This window comes from Schistocerca piceifrons, chromosome X (assembly GCF_021461385.2).
Source record: "Schistocerca piceifrons isolate TAMUIC-IGC-003096 chromosome X, iqSchPice1.1, whole genome shotgun sequence".
Lineage (NCBI taxonomy): Eukaryota > Metazoa > Arthropoda > Insecta > Orthoptera > Acrididae > Schistocerca > Schistocerca piceifrons.
Window position 1 is genome coordinate 258,642,394 of NC_060149.1, and position 16,789 is coordinate 258,659,182.

Genomic DNA, 16,789 nt, shown 5'->3' on the forward strand with positions numbered 1-16,789 from the left:
ATCGGGGTTTACGACTTGCGATCGGAGCATTTTATACCAGTCCGTTAGAGAGTCTTCATGCTGACGCTGGCGAATTGCCACTCACCTACCGGCGCGATATACTGCTTTGTCGGTATGCCTGTCGGCTACTGTCAATGCCCGACCATCCGTCTTATCGTTCCTTTTTTGACGACTCTCTTGACCGTCAATACGGGTTGTATGTCTCTGCCCTGCTACCCCCTGGAGTTCGCTTTCGTCGCCTCCTTCAACACCTTAATTTTTCACTCCCTGTAACCTTTCGAGTGGGTGAGAGCCGCACGCCACCTTGGCTCCAGGCTCAGGTCCGCGTTCACCTTGACCTCAGCTCGCTCCCAAAAGAGGTCACCCCCGGTTCGGTCTACCACTCCCGTTTTTTGGAACTTTGTTCGAAGTTCATCAACATGACTTTCATTTATACAGATGGCTCTAAGACCAATGACGGGGTCGGGTGTTCCTTTATTGTCGGGGCACAAAGTTTCAAATACCGGCTCCATGGCCATTGTTCGGTCTTCACAGCTGAGCTCTTTGCCCTCTACCAGGCTGTTCTTTACATCTGCCGCCACCGACATTCTGCTTATGTCATCTGCTCAGATTCCCTGAGCGCCATCCAGAGCCTCAGTGATCCGTACCCGGTTCACCCTTTCGTACACCGGATCCAACGCTCTCTTCAGCAGCTGGTGGACGTCGGTTCTCCGGTTAGCTTTATGTGGGTTCCTGGCCATGTCGGTATCCCTGGGAACGAAGCTGCAGATGCCGCGGCCAAGGCTGCGGTCCTCCAGCCTCGGACAGCTTCTTGTTGTGTCCCTTCGTCCGATTTCAGCAGGGTCATTTGTCGGCGCATTGTGTCGCTGTGGCATGCCGATTGGGCTGCACTTACCGACAACAAGCTTCGGGCCTTAAAACCTCTTCCTGTGGCTTGGATGTCCTCCTCACGCCCTTCTCGGAGGGAGGAGGTCGTTTTGGCCCGGTTAAGAATTGGACACTGCCGGTTCAGCCATCGCCATCTGCTGACGGCTGCGCCGGCGCCGTTCTGCCCATGTGGGCACTTGCTGACGGTTAGACACATTTTAATGTCCTGTCCAGATCTTCACACACTGCGCCTCGATCTTAACCTGCCTAATACTTTCGATGCCATTTTAGCGGATGACCCACGAGCAGCTGCTCGTGTTCTTTGTTTTATCAATTTGACAAACCTCGCTATGGACATTTGATGATGTTGTTTTTTACTCCTATGCCTGTCAGTCTGTCTTTTATAGTGTTTTCCCTTTTAGTTGTTGTTGTCAACTTGTGCCTCGCGGTGCATTCTTAGAGTAGTCAGGGCGCTAATGACCATTGAAGTTGTGCGCCCTAAAACCACAAAAAAAAAAAAAAAAAATGGTTCCACTCACTATCTTTCAAATGGCAGTATGTAAACTGAGGTAGCAATAGTGGACTACAAATAAAAAGTGATAGTTGATAAATAAACTCACAGCAGCCAGAATACCAACATACAAAACAAAAACGCCACAAACTTGTACACGAACTAATATCTTCGAGGACCAAACATTAGGAAATAATAGGTTTCATAAATCTACAAATATAACTACACAGATGAGTGAAACCAATGCAACTTGGTTAACATGTTTCCTGCCATGAGGCTGCTAGGACACACACACAGCAGTGGTAAACACTTAACACAATGTGCCTGCTGGTGGCAACACACTCCACTCTGTGTTGTATAGTGTATCTTCAGATGGTATGTAAAGTTGCCACATGCAAAGTTCAAAATAATGATAAAGATATTGTATGTGATTGTCTGTACACTGGTGTCAACTCAATCAAGAAATACAAATAAATGCACGATACTGTACTAAACAGTGTAGAACATGTGACCACCAGTGAGCACATGGAATTAGGCATGAATCTCTGTTGTATCTACTGGTGGCTCTGTTGTAGTCAATATGTTAATAGTATTTTGGTTCATGTTTGATTCATTGAAACAGAATACAGCCATTCTTGTCTGTAGCATGGACTCGAGGCCTTAGTAGGTTTATGAAGGGATGTGGCATGGGATGTTTTTGCACAGGTCGTACAATTCCCACAAATTACAGTCCAGTGGCATGTGGGTGTGTAGCTAGTGCCTGGTTACACCACCACTCCCCATCCATGTCCCCCACCCAGATGTGTTCCATTGAGTGCAGTGAGTTCAGATCAAGCAAATTTGGTAGCCAACATGTCAACGAGGGTTCACTGCCATACTGCTCAAACCAATGTTGTATGATTGTGGCCTTGTGACATGGATGTGTATTCAGTCTGTTTCTATGATGTGGTGCATGTTTTGAGCAGATGTTTGCCAGATCACTGCATATCCAGACATGATCATCAACCAGAAAGCAATTCATTTGACCAGGTGACATGTTTACATTGACTCACAGTCCAGTCCTGATGATCCCATGAGTACTACAATCTTAGCTGATGATATTATTGGGTCAACATGAGAAGACTTTGGGGTTGTCTGCTGTGGAGCCTCATGTTCAGCTATGTGCACTAAATGGTGTTACCCAAGGCAGTTGTACTCTGTTGCCAAATCTGCCATAAATATTCACCTTTACAGAGTTGGCAAGTCTCTGAACTTTACGTTCTTTGATGTGGCTTGGAATTCTTTGGTGGGGCATAGACTAGAGATCAGAAACAGAGAGTAAGAGTATGTTGTTGAGGGTTACATACATTACAAATCAAGGCACCACATTTACGTCAGTGCTATACTGGATTCCTTCCTTCCTTCCTTCCTTACTTCCTTCCTTCCTTCCTTCCATGTACAGTTAAGCAAGTGTGACAGATCTGAGAAGAGTAGTGCAGCATCTAAACAGTCCATCCAGTCCAACAGTCTAATTAAATAATCATGTTAGTTAAGTGATTAATATTATTTGTTTGACATTGCTGTCTAAAGAACGAGAAATATTTATACTTCACTTTATATGACAAGGATTACATATAGGCACTGTCTACATTTATTTTTGTAGAAATCATAAGTTAATAAAGCTACATTCATCTTAATTCACTTGATGTCACAGTAGATGTATTGCTTGTTGTTCTGCAATGAAACAGGGTATTTTCTTGTTGGGGGGGACAGTGTTTGTCACGTTTCAGAACAGAATCTAACTCTTCCTGGAATCAATGTTTTGACACAATCCATTCATCAAACAATTATTTTAACAATGAAGAGCTGTTCATTTGTGAAATAAAGTGAATGTGTAAACTCTAAATATTCATGCAGGAAATACTTTCTAAAGCACCAATTTTATATTACATATTTCACATAATGAACAATTCACATCCTGAGTGTAGACACTTTTTGTACATCAACATAACATTATGAATGCATTTTACATCAGTACAATTGAGACAAGTTCCAGTCTTGCCTCCCCATGTCTGTCCACCACTGGTGTCAGGAAAAAGCTTGATGCCGTAGTCCATGCTTCATATTAACCAACTGAGTATCAAAAGAAAAACCAAAACATTACTCTGCAACAGTTAACAGTTTCTGAGATACCGACAAAATTCAGCTGCAATAATTTTTGTGTAGAAAATAATATTTGAATGATAACTACATTTTGTTAAAGATTAATATTTTGTACATGGTAAGAGTAAGTTTATTTGCTAATAGCTGGTACAGAAAGCAAGACTGATGATGTAGGATAGTTTGTTTTTAGTAAATAGGTGAAAGTAAGAAAAACAGATATTCAAAATATAATGAAAAAATAGTTACCAAATATTATGATTCTGCAAACTCAGGCAGAGAATATATATTTTCTAAATGCCACAAAATCTGAATGGTATCGAGAGGCTCTTATGACAAAGCTCTACTGCCATCTACTACAGCACAGATATCATAAAAGTGTAGGTTTGTTTCATGGAGTTTTCCTATCTGTCAAGTCTTTCCCTCTTACTGAGGTATGCAGGACCATGAGGCTACTTATGACGTATTACAGAAGTTGAATGCACAAAGATGCTTTTATAAAGTAGTACTGACAGAGTGAAAATGGCTGTCTGTCAGGATTAGGTGGCCTCAAACAAAGTTGTTTTTTATGAGACTGTGGACTGCATGATGTGAAAAGTAAGTGGTGCAGGTGTAAAATACAAATGTGCTCCACAAGAGGAAGACTGATGTCTGGAAAAAGCTTGATGCCATAGTCCATGCATAAGACAAAAAACAAACAATTTTTCCAATGCAAACAAAATTATTCTGTTCTTGTTTATTCCACCTCCACTAGGGGAAAACATATGTGCTTTGTCAGATAAAAACACAGCACAGGCCACCATTATGTTCCTGTGACCAAAATTTGTGCATTCTTTTGGTCACAACAACTTGGGTTAAGTGGTAAATTTATACTCTCTCTCTCTCTCTCTCTCTCTCTCTCTCTCTCTCTCTCTCTCTCTCTCTGTGTGCATGCACACATATACAGGTATACAGTATATATACACACACACATTCTCATATCATCATATCAGTGTACACAGAGGTGACAAAAGCCATGGGAAAGCAACATGCACATATAAAGATGGCAGTAGTATCATGTGCACAAGGTATAAAAGGACAGTGCATTGATGGAGCTGTTAGTTATACTGTGGTGATTCATGTGAAGAGGTTTATGCCTTGCTTAAGGTCACACAACAGGAATTTACAGACTCTGAACACAGAATGGTAGTTGGAACTGGACACACAGGACATGCCATTTTGGAAATCGGTAAGGAATTCAATATTCAGAGATTCACAGTGTCAAGAATGTGCCGAGAATACCAAATTTCGGGTGCTACCTCTCACCATGAACAATTCCCCCAGGGGACTCCCAACTCACTTTTGAGTACATGCCTGGAATACGTGGGGCCTCTTGCCATTGAGGTACTGCTTCCTTTCCCATGCTGCATGTCTATCCTCCTCATATTCTTTCTCTCCGCCCTTGGGGTTCATGTCTTGTGCACAATCAGGAAACCAAAACTTGTGAGAGTATCGTAAGACTTGAGTCAATTTCATTTTTGTCTTTCTCTCCTTTCTCATTCTGACTTCTGTCCTTCCTCCATGTTGACATTTGACATCTCCTTTTTTTTTGTCTTTCTTCCACCTATGGCATGCCTGAAGGCTGGCTCATGCATTTGACACATAAAGGGTGACTGGGTAATGTGTAATATGTTAACCTTCGCAATTGCTGTTTGGTCCCTCTGTCTGGAGTTTGGGAGGTATGACCTGAAGTGTGATCAATCACCTTAGACAAGTGTGTGCCAATCTGTGGGGGCCCCCAGAAAGAAGGAGCCCATCATCAGGGAGATGCTGGCAATTGGGGGATTCACCCGTGATGACTACATAAACTCCATTAATGCAACCTCCATCTAATAAATGGAAATGGAATGAGGCCAAAGACACAATAAATATTCCAATTGCACCTCACTACCTCATTGTGTCATGCCCAGGAGGAAGCCAGAACTTCTCTTGCAATGAACCTGTTTGTCATTCAGAAAGGCGTGGATGCAACTACAGGCGCACTTAAGTCCTGCACTTGCTTATTCAATGGAACTTTGCTTCTAGAGCCAGTTGCTACCTTTCAAGCCCAAAAACTGCTTAAAGCTATGCTCCTCCTTCGATACCCTGTTCGTGTAGAGGCTGATCAAACGCTGAATTCTTGACATGGCGTCACATTCACTCAGCTGCTTGATGGTATGCCTGAGTGAGATACACAACAATCTCTCTCTGGTCAGGGTGTAGCCACAGTCCATCTGGTTATGGACAAGATTGATGCAGAATTAGAGCCTGCCTGCACCCGTTTCTTAACATTTGAGTGGAGCTCCAGTTGAAAATAAAGGCAAACTATGAAGTCATCAATGTCAGCATTATACCCATACTTGCATGTCCTGTAAAAACACAGCCAAATGTGTAACTTGTGTCAGGGATGTTCGTGAGGGAGATTGCCTGCCCTCTTCCCCGTGCAGCATCAACTGTACTGCAACCATGTGGCTTCACCTGAGTTCCCTGTGTACTTCAGTCAGCAAGGCATTCAAGAGACCCTGGCAAAGGGAAAGGTACCACTCAGTGTTGCTCAAAAAATGCTAGCTAGCCAAAAGCCTTGCATACCACTATCCAGCAGTTGCAGTACCATTGTTGCTACATCACGACCCACAAAAGATGTGGCTATGCAGGTCTGTGATCTCCTATGGTTGTGGAATCACCTAGTCTTAACCTTAGCCCACACAAGTGCAGTCACTTACGACACAACCAGAAAAAAATGGAAATTTAAAAGGGAATACTCCAGCGATTACCATTTGTGCAGCTCAAGTCGGCAAACATCTGGGGATACATATGACATATGCAAAGATACTGGTAAGTTGAACAAACACAAAACTTCTTCCCATTCACCTACTCTGAGATCCTCTACAACAGTGACACCATACAACACCTCTGCCCAGCCGACGTCCATTTCACTGGTGCAAGTCACCAACTGATTCTCCACCCTGGAGTCAGGTGACAGACTCAGGGAGGTTACTGATACCTCGGAAGAAATTGTGGAAGAGTATTCTCCAGTCTTGGAACACTGTATTAGTATGCAGTTGAAGTCAATCACTTTGCAGCCACTGAAGTAATTGCCCCTTATAAAGAAATATGTCCTATTGTCTAATATGCATGTTCTCCAATGGAACATTCATGACATCAGATCACATGGAACAGACTTACAGTTGCTATTGTGATCGCAATGCCAAGTTGTTTTATGCCTCCAAGAAATAAAATTGTGCCCTCAAAACTGCTTTGAACTCTTATGCATCACTCCAGTATGTTTTGATCTTCCTTCTGAGGAGGGAACTCCAGCTGACAGGAGAGTTACGTTGCTCATTAGGAACGACATCCATACCCAACCCATTTCATTGAACACCAAGCTACAAGCTATTGCAGTTCGTCTTTCTCTCCCCGGTTATACCTTTTCTCTCTGTAAAATCTACATACCCCATCATCTGATCTCACCAGGGCAGACATACTGCAGCTTACTGCTCACCTCCCTCAGTTCTTTTTGCTACTTGACAACTTCAACACTTACTATTCCATTTGGGTCTCTCTTAGAACCTGCCTGAGAGGCACTCTCATGGCAGATATTCTCAAATAGCTTACTCTCATTTCTCTCAACACTGGTGAACCTACATTTCTTCCAGATTCCATACAAACCTTCTTGTACCTGGATCTCTTGTTCTGTAATACACAGCTTGCCCACCATCTAGAGTGGTACATCCTCTCAGACACATACTTTAGTGACAATTCCTGTCCATAGTTAGTCTGCTAACTCGTGTCCTATCTGTGCACAAGACCAGCTGGCAACTTTTTAAAGATGACTGGAGGCTCCACTATAACCTTCAATTAACATCTCCACAGCAGTGATGATCAGGTAAAGTACCTTATAAATGTTATTCTTACCACAACAGAATGTTCCATACCCCAAAGCTCTCTCCTACCACAACATGTCCCAGTTCCCTGATGGACTGGGCAATGCTGCAACACAGTTCGTACACACAGACGTGTTCTCTGTGTCTTTAACACCATCCCACAATGTAGAAAAGTGTTCATTATAAACAGTTGCACACAAAATGTCATCACATTATTAGAGATAGCAAAAATGCTAGTTGGATCTCGCTTAGTAATTTTTAAAACCATTTTACTCTTTTTTTCTGTTGGTTGGTGGTAATCTACATTGGATCTCTGGAAACAAGGTACATCTGCCGGCTCCTGGCCTGATTGTAGTGAACACTGTCATTGTGGACTGTATCAATATTTTCAACACTTTTGGTTGATACTTTGCAGAGATATTGAGCCCCATCCATTATCCTGCCTTCCTACCTTGGAAACAAGTGGAGGAAACTTGGGGGATATCTTTCCCCTCTCAGAATTGCGAATGCTACTATACCATTTTTACTATGAGGGAGCTTAAACATGCTCTCACCTTGTCACAATCTGCTGCTCCAGGAACGAGTGTTATTCCAATTCAAATGTTGAATCACCTGTCTCTTGAAGGCAAGCACTTTGTCCCTCAGACACATAATCGCATCTGGAGAGACGGAACATTTCCCAGATGTTAGCATGATGCCACTGTAATCTGCATCTCTCATATACTGTATTGGAAGCTTAACTTTCCATTAGCTGCCACATTCCCGATGGGTGAGATCACTTCAGCACCTTAGCTTCATGCAGAGGTCCGCATTAATCTTTAACTTGGTTCACTTCCCAAGGACACAACTCTAGATTTGACATATTGCTATAAGTTTCTCGGACTTTGCACACACCTTGGAGACAGCACCTTCATCTACACTGATGGCCCTAAGACAGACCACGGTGTTGGATGCACCTTTGTCATTGGCAACAAACAATTTTAGATACTGGCTTTTAGAACAGTGCTCGATTTTTACTGCAGAACTTTCCGCCCTATGTCAGGCCACCCCATACGTCTGACAACAAGGCTTCTCAATCGTGTATTATGTTCTAATTCACATAGTGCCTCTGTGTGCTATACACGTACCACCCCTTACTATGACGACTCCAGGAGTGCCTCTATTTGCTCGCTGCTGATGGGACCAGCGTGATGTTCATGTGGGTCCCTGGTCACATTGGAGTGTTGTGGAATGAAGCTGCCACAGCTGCAGTCTGACTGCCTAGGCCTTTTAGCTATTCTGTCCCTTCAGATGATCTCTTTGTTGCTGCACATAGGAACATTGCATCACTGGCATGAACACTGTTCTTCTCTATATGGGAACAAACTCTGGGAAATTAAACATCTCCCAAGAGCTTGGATGACTTCCTCTCACCACTCTTATCACGAGGAGATACCTTTTGCTAGGCTGCATATTGGGGACTGTCATTTCAGTCACTGTCATTTGTTAAGTGGAGAACACACACCACTCTGTGCTTACTGCAACCAACCATTGCCAGTGCACAATATTTTTGGACCCAATGCAGATTTAATAAGAGTTTACATTTTAATGTATGTTTTCCATCTGACTTACTAGATATTTTATTAGATATGGCATGAGCTGAAGATTGTGTTTTACTTTTTATTTTTCTTTGTAATATGGTGCAGGAAATTTAATTTTCAACCATTTTACCAAACTCCTCAAAGGAGGAGAGATCGTTTTTAGCCTTCCCCAGTCAGTTTGGCTCTGAGTATTATAGACTTCAATTTCATTTGGTAATTAACCATTTCAAGTTATGACATGGGCACTTATAACCTCAGCTGTTTTGTACCCTAGAGCAACAACAAACCAACGATGGACAGTGCAGTGGCCGAAAACACAGAAATCCATGTGCAATGTACAACAGATGTATCCCTTAGGGCAGTGTGGTGGTATTTGGCATTAATGCACTATGGGCAGCAGGTGACCGATGCAAGTGCCTTTGCCAACATCACACCATCACCAGCAGCATCTCTGCTGGGCAGGCGACCATATCAGATGGACCCTGGCTGACTGGAAAACCATGACATGGTCAGATGAGTTCCAATTTCAGTTGGTAAGAGATTATGGTAGGGTTAGTGTATGGTGCAGATCCTATAAAGTCGTGGACCCAAGTTCTCAACAAGGCAATGTGCAGGCTGGTGGTGGCTCTATAATGGTGTCAGCTGTGTTCACATGGAAGGGAATGTGTCATCTGGTCCAACTGAACAAATCATTGACTGAAAACTGTTATGTTCAGCTACTTGGAGACCATTTGCAGCCATTCATGGACTTCACGTTTCCAAACAACGTCATGTCACCACGCCATGATTGTTCACAGTTGGTTTGAAGAACATTCTGGGCCATTCAAGCAAATGCTATGCCCACATAGATTGCCCAATGTGAATCCTATCAAACAGCAATGGGACATAGTAGAGAGGTCAGTTCATGCAGAAAATCGTGCACAATCAGTACTTCCGCCATTATGGACGGCTATAGAGGCAGCATGGCTCAGTATTTCTGTAGGGGCTTCCAACAAATTGTTGAGTGCATGTCACATTGAGTTGCTGCACTATGCCAGGCAAAATGAAATCTGACATGATATTAGGGGAGATTCCATGACTTTAGTCACCTCAGTGTATATCTAATGGCATAACTACAGTATAGCAGCCAGGGTGCAGGCAGTAGGTCTATTTTTGTGAGGGAGCAGTTTTGAGATGGATAAAAATGAAGAAAGGCAGAAGAAAATAGGAAAAATGTGGGGGGGGGGGGGGAGGAGGAGGAGGATTAGTGTACACTAATGTAGGAAGAGATGAAGATATATTAAAGGAAATTACAGAGATTGACTGAACTGTGTTGAGCAACAACTATAGAATATTATAAATTGATTTTTAAACTTGAATTTTATTGTGTTTTCTTTCGTAAGAATATAACTTGGATGTTACGGTTTCCTGTTATCAGAGAATGACTGTGCAGACAAACCATTACAATATTTAATTATTCCTAGTTATTTCATCATTATTCCATTTAGCAACTTAAAAATTAGACTATAGGTTGATTTGGAAGTTTGATGACTTTTTGTTGAAATGCATAGTGAAAGTCAGTGTTCATCCTGTGCTTCATTTGTCAGATGTGTGCCACTGTCTGTATCTATGCTCCACAAAGGTACAGTGGGTGCCATTGTACTTTACCATCATTGCTGTTCCATTTGCTAAGAACTACTTCAGTAAGCCTTCATATTAGCTCCAATTTTCCCATCACATACTTTCTATAAGATTTGTTTCAGAGGAAATGTGTTGCCCTGACTTTCTTCAAACACGATCCTCTCAAAATTTTAACTGAAACTCTTTTTTGCACAATATGTCTCTTTGAGTTTCATCACATTCTTACTGATGCTTTGGTGCTTAGGAATTTTTTACCTTCTCTACCACCTCTCTTAACCCTTCTAATTTATTTCTTCTTCCTCTTCCTCTTCTTCTTGATGTGGCCCACCACGAATTCCTCTCTTGTGGCAACCTCTTCATCGCAGAGAAGCACTTGCAACCTGTGTCCTCAATTATTTGTTGGATGTATTCCAGTCTCTGTGTTACTCTACAGTTTTTTACCCACTTAACCCTTCTGGGTATGGATCACATACTGAAGAACTGTAAACTTCTGCAGTTTTTACTCTTTCACTCCCTTTTGAGTAATGGTACCATACTGAAGAGCACCACTCCAGAACATGTCAAATGAGAATTCTGTAAGCTGCACCTTCCATGTGTGAAATATATTTTGGATTCTTCCTGTGAATCTCATCCTTGCATTTGCATTTCCTACAAGAAGTTTTGTGTGCTCATTCCATTTTGCACAACACTGGACAGTACTCTTAGGTGTTCTGCAGTTGCCATTTCCAGTAATTGTCAGTTGTATGATTTGACGATAGTGGGGCTTTCTGTCTATTAATATGCAATGTGTTGTATTTATTTGTATTGATAGTCAACTACCAGTTCATGCGCCAGATATTTATCCTCTCCAGGTCTGCATTTTACTATAACAGTGTAACATTATTATCTTTGTACACACAGCGGCATCATGTGTGAATAACCTCGTGTACCTTCCAGTAGTATCCTCCAAATCATTTATAAATATCATGTACAGCAATGGCTGATAACATTTCCTCAGGTCACATACAAAGTTATCTTCTAAAACTGACAAATTCGCTCCCTATGGACTGTGTATCAATTTCTGTCTGTGTGGGAGTCTTGAAACCAGTCACAAGGCTAGTTTAGTATACTGTCAGCTCATTTTTTGTTCACTGGGTAATACTACAGAGCTGCATCAAATACCTTGCAAAAGTCAATGAATATGGCATCAACCCTGGTGACTCTTGGATCTCATGGACAAATTGAGTTAACAATGTTACCTTATGCAAAATCTGTGTTAATTCCTCCTGAACAGATTTTCAATTGGAAAAAAGCTCATAATGTGTGAAAATAAAATGTGGTCTCTCTCTCTCTCTCTCTCTCTCTCACTCACTCACTCACTCACTCACTCACTCACACACACACACACACACACACACACACACACACAAAACAGGTTAATGCCAGCCATGTAGTCATCTGCATCAGTTAAATGATCCTTCTTGACAATGAGGATAATCTACACCTGTTTCAAATTAGACTGCATGCTTCATCACTCCAGTAAGCTGCTGCTTGCAGGGTAGCAAATTATTTCTCATAATCTATATAGAGCTGTACATGTATTCTTTCGTGTCCTGTTGCATTCTCTCCATCAAGCAGTTTTAGCTGATTTTCTGTTCTGCGGTCGCAGCACCTGTCATTTAGGCTCTGGTGTTGTTTGAAGGAGAAATCATATTAATATTTTCTGCAGTGAAATTTATTTGGGGGACTGTATTAAGTAACTTGGCTTTCTGTTTGACATCTTGGAACCAGTTTATCAAAAAGTGATTGCACGAGTAATCATAGTCAGTTTATTGACCTCACATAAGTCCATAACTTCTTCGGATTTTTTGTCGAATCGGTAGGTAGTGTTTTAATTTTGAATTCATTGAATTATTCTCACATTGCACAACCTGTGTTCATTGTGGCTTCGATCAGCTTTTCTTTCTTCTAAATCTGTGATGTATATCTCTACTTTTGTTGAAAATTTCTGACAAAGGTATTGAACCACAGTGAGTCTTTCCCAGCTCTCACAGACTTACTCAGCTCAGCATGTACATGCCTAAAGCATGTTGTACAGTTTTTTTTTTTTTTTTTTTTTTTTTTCGTTGAAGCTCCACAGCTTTATCCCCAGATGAACATATGATGATGATTGCTGAGATTATCTGCAGTATATGTCTTGTCAAGCTTGCTAAGTTTAAAGATTTTCATACTTTCCTCAACATTTCTTTTAACACCTGTAGTTATTGTTGCTGTAACAGCATTATGTCACCATTTCCACCCTCCTGCTTGAGCTGAATTGAAAAAATTTGGGCTTGTTAGTTACTATAAGGTATAAGTTGTTGCTCTTAAAAACTGATCCACTAATTGCTGAAGGTACATTTAAAAATTATATATATATATATATATATATATATATATATATATATATATATATATATATATATATATATATATATATATATCAAATGGATTGCTGACCATGACACCTGTTTAATTACAGGAGTCTTCCAGTCCATAGCTAGAAAATTGAAATCTTTGTGATTTCTAAAGTATGATCAGGAAATCTATTTGCAAAGTATTTTAAGTTCTCTTCTAAGTGTTCCCCTACCACAGCTCTTGAGACAGGTGGTCTGTAAAAGATTCCAGTTATCGTATTGACCTACCTTTGATGTTAATTTCATCCTTATTACTTCACATTCAGACTATATATAAACTTAACTAGATGTTATCTAGTTCTTAATGCTAATAAATATGTCATAACTTCTTAACATGTCCAGTGTATCCTTGCAGTATCTATTCCAGTCAGAGTTAAAGGCTTCATTGCTGTTCACAACAGGTGTCAGCCAGCTTTTTGTTGCTAGTACTATATGGACATTGCCTTACTGTGGATGCTCCTACACTTAATACCACATAAAAATTTTATTTTTCTAATGTGCAGGGTTGAATGTGCAAGGTCACAAAGCTATAAAAATCAGCAGAAAGCATTTCAAAGACTTATGAGGTTGAAAAAGTTGTTACTAATGACCGGCATCGACAACTGGAAATTCGTTAATCACTGCTACGTAATACAATGTGTCAAGCAGGCAAATTATCTTAGTGGTAGTTTTATCTAGAAGTTAAATGACATGTTCTGGTTACAAAATATCCACATGATTAGTGTGTAAACGACATTGAATCCATTAAAAATGAACCTCCAATTGTAGTGGCAATTTCAGCCATGCCTGCATCTTCCCTTTGGTCAGTTCTGAACTTAATACTCCATTAGGATAGTGTTTCCCTTGATGCTTACTAGATGGGTCAACCTCCATTAATATGCTGCCTCAAGCATGCAGTGCCCCAGCTCCTCTCAATATGTTGGGGATCAGGTGAGAATTCAGTGTGGGTAATAATCTGGGTCATTGACCCTTTTCTTCTTCCTTTCTGAGATATGACACCTCCATAAATTTAAGAAATTTTTATACACTTTCTTGTACAATTCATATTTAAATTCTTGTGATGTCTTGAAAGGTAACTGGTATGAGAATGAATAAATGATCCACTCACATGAGGAAGACAGCTCAAATTCAGCTATTTTTTTAACTAGCCATTCAAAATTGCTTCTTCCTTGCAGTTGTGTAATTCATAAATAGTGTCTGCTACAGAGATTCCTTTGTAAATCTGCTTCTTAATGGGAAGTCTCAGTTTCACAATCTAACTGACCATAATATACACAGTAATTTGTTGCAACTAAGTTGATCAGTTGTCAATTTATAGCATGAAATTACTTACAGTTTGCCATATTGTACTTCAAATGTCCATTATAAACATCTTTTATAGGTACAAGAGTTTGGTGTTACGGATGTGAGGGATCTGATTCCGCATGGTCGTTATATTCAAGTCTGTGAAGAAAATAAAATGGACTACATCCGTCTTGTCTGCCAGATGAAAATGACTGGTGCTATTAGAAAACAGTAAGCTTTAGACATAATCATTATACAGTCTGATGATCTCCATTATTGTGATTCTCACTATTTTCTTTGAGCAGCAGTTGCAGTACCTTTTTGCAAGCTAGTTAAATTAGAACAACCTGTTTATTAAATATGAACTGTTAAGATTTTATTTGTGAGCATGCTTATATAAAATATTTTTTATGAAGGATAACACTGTATACTGTAGAGAAATAAATCTTTTCATTCTTCTGTGTATGCTGTTCTGAATATTTGTGATAGCCAAACTGTAAACCTACATTCCAAGGACAGTGCACTACCAGTTCTATTATTCTTGCATGCCTCAGTCACACTCAGCACTTCAACTTGCCACTTGCTTTACTTTATGTGCTGTTATGTATTGAATCTGAGAGGTAAAATCAACACTCAAGCTCAAAAAATAAATGTGTTCTTTCTTATCTTTTTAGATTAAGTAGTCGTATGTCAGTTACAAAATTCTTGCAAAGCACGATTCTAATCTGTTGTAAGATTCTGTTATACTGAAGTGTGGAGCTATATCTCTTCACAGTAAAGATTTGGACTCTCTGCTGCTGTTTTTACATATGGAATGTTGCCTCAAAATAAGTCATCTTAGCTTCACTGTTGATGGTGTTTAATTGTTATATATATATCCTGGGTCATCGTCAACTCTTGCAGGCTTCTCGTCTGTATACCGAGATATTGTTCTACTAAATTGGAGAAGTTCTCAAGCATCTGCTGGTTGGTTGTGGTAGCTACCATTCTCTCAATTACCCAAGAAAATATGAGTCAATTAGTCATCATGGACTTTGGTTGCGACTTGCAATATTTCATCTGACACAAGTTCAAAAGAATTTTTTCTAAATTTGCTGCATAGATGTAAGATACTAGTTTGTTCTAAGTAAAGACCAGCAGGTGGAAAAGTGGCAGAGTTAAATCTGTACTGATGAATTTAAAAAGAATCAAGTGGTGGTGGTGGTGGTGGTGGTGGTAGGAGTAGTAATGTTTGGAAGTCTTATGGATATTATTTATTTTTCAGGATATATGCTTTCTTAGAAGGATTCTATGACATAATTCCAAAACGTCTGATATCAATATTCAATGAACAAGAGTTGGAACTGTTAATCTCAGGAATGCCCAACGTTGACATTGAAGACCTTAAAGCTAATACGGAATATCACAAATATAGTCCGACATCACTACAGGTAATACCTAAGGAGTGTCAGTAAAAACAAAGATGATGTGACTTACCAAACGAAAGCGCTGACCGGTCGATAGACACACACAATTCAAGCTTTCGCAACAAACTGTTGCCTCATCAGGAAAGAGGGAAGGAGAGGGAAAGACGAATGGATTTTGTGTGTATGTTTGTGTTTGTTTGTGTGTCTATCGACCTGCCAGCGCTTTCGTTTGGTAAGTCACATCATCTTTGTTTTTAGATATATTTTTCTCACGTGGAATGTTTCCCTCTATTATATATATATCACACACACGAGAAAGCACTGGTATGTTGATAGACACAATAAAACACACACACACACACACACACACACACACACACACACACACACACAAATATTCAAGTTTTCGCAACCCAAGGTTGCTTCATCAGGAAAGTGAGAAGGAGAGGAAAAGCCGAAAGGATGTAGGTTTTAAGGGAGAGGGTAAGGAGTCATTACAATCTCGGTAGCGCAAAGACTTACCTTAGGGGGGAAAAAAGGTTCCCCCTAAGGTTAGTCTTTCTGCTCCCGGGACTGGAATGACTCCTTACCCTCTCCCTTAAAACTCATATCCTTTCGTCTTTCCCTCTCTTTCCCTCTTTCCTGACGAAGCAACCATTGGTTGCGAAAGCTAGAATTTTGTGTGTGTGTATGTGTTTGTTTGTGTTTCTATCGACCTGCCAGCGCTTTCGTATGGTATGGTATGGTAAGTCACATCATCTTTGTTTTTAAATATATTTTTCCCGCATGGAATGTTTCCCTCTAATATATATACCAAATGGGAAAGCGCTGGTAGACAGCCACAATAAAAAACACACACACAGAATTTCAAGCTTTCGCAACCAACGGTTGCTTCATCAGGAAACAGGGAAGGAGAGGGAAAGACAAAAGGATGTGGGTTTTAAGGGAGAGGGTAAGGAGTCATTCCAACCCCAGGAGTGGAAAGATTTACCTTGGGGGAAAAAAGGACAGGTATACACTCACGCGCACACATACACATATCCAT

General features: G+C 40.5%; 1 protein-coding gene across 1 annotated transcript in view; it reads left to right on the top strand.

The window, feature by feature from the left end:
• The window catches only part of LOC124723129 (E3 ubiquitin-protein ligase HUWE1), a 360,906-nt gene that overhangs the window by 340,937 nt on the left and 3,180 nt on the right, over positions 1–16,789 (top strand). The window contains exons 56-57 of the mRNA XM_047248317.1: positions 14,436–14,569; positions 15,603–15,768. Of these exons, the coding sequence (XP_047104273.1) occupies positions 14,436–14,569; positions 15,603–15,768 (300 nt within the window). The remainder of the gene's footprint in view (positions 1–14,435; positions 14,570–15,602; positions 15,769–16,789) is intronic.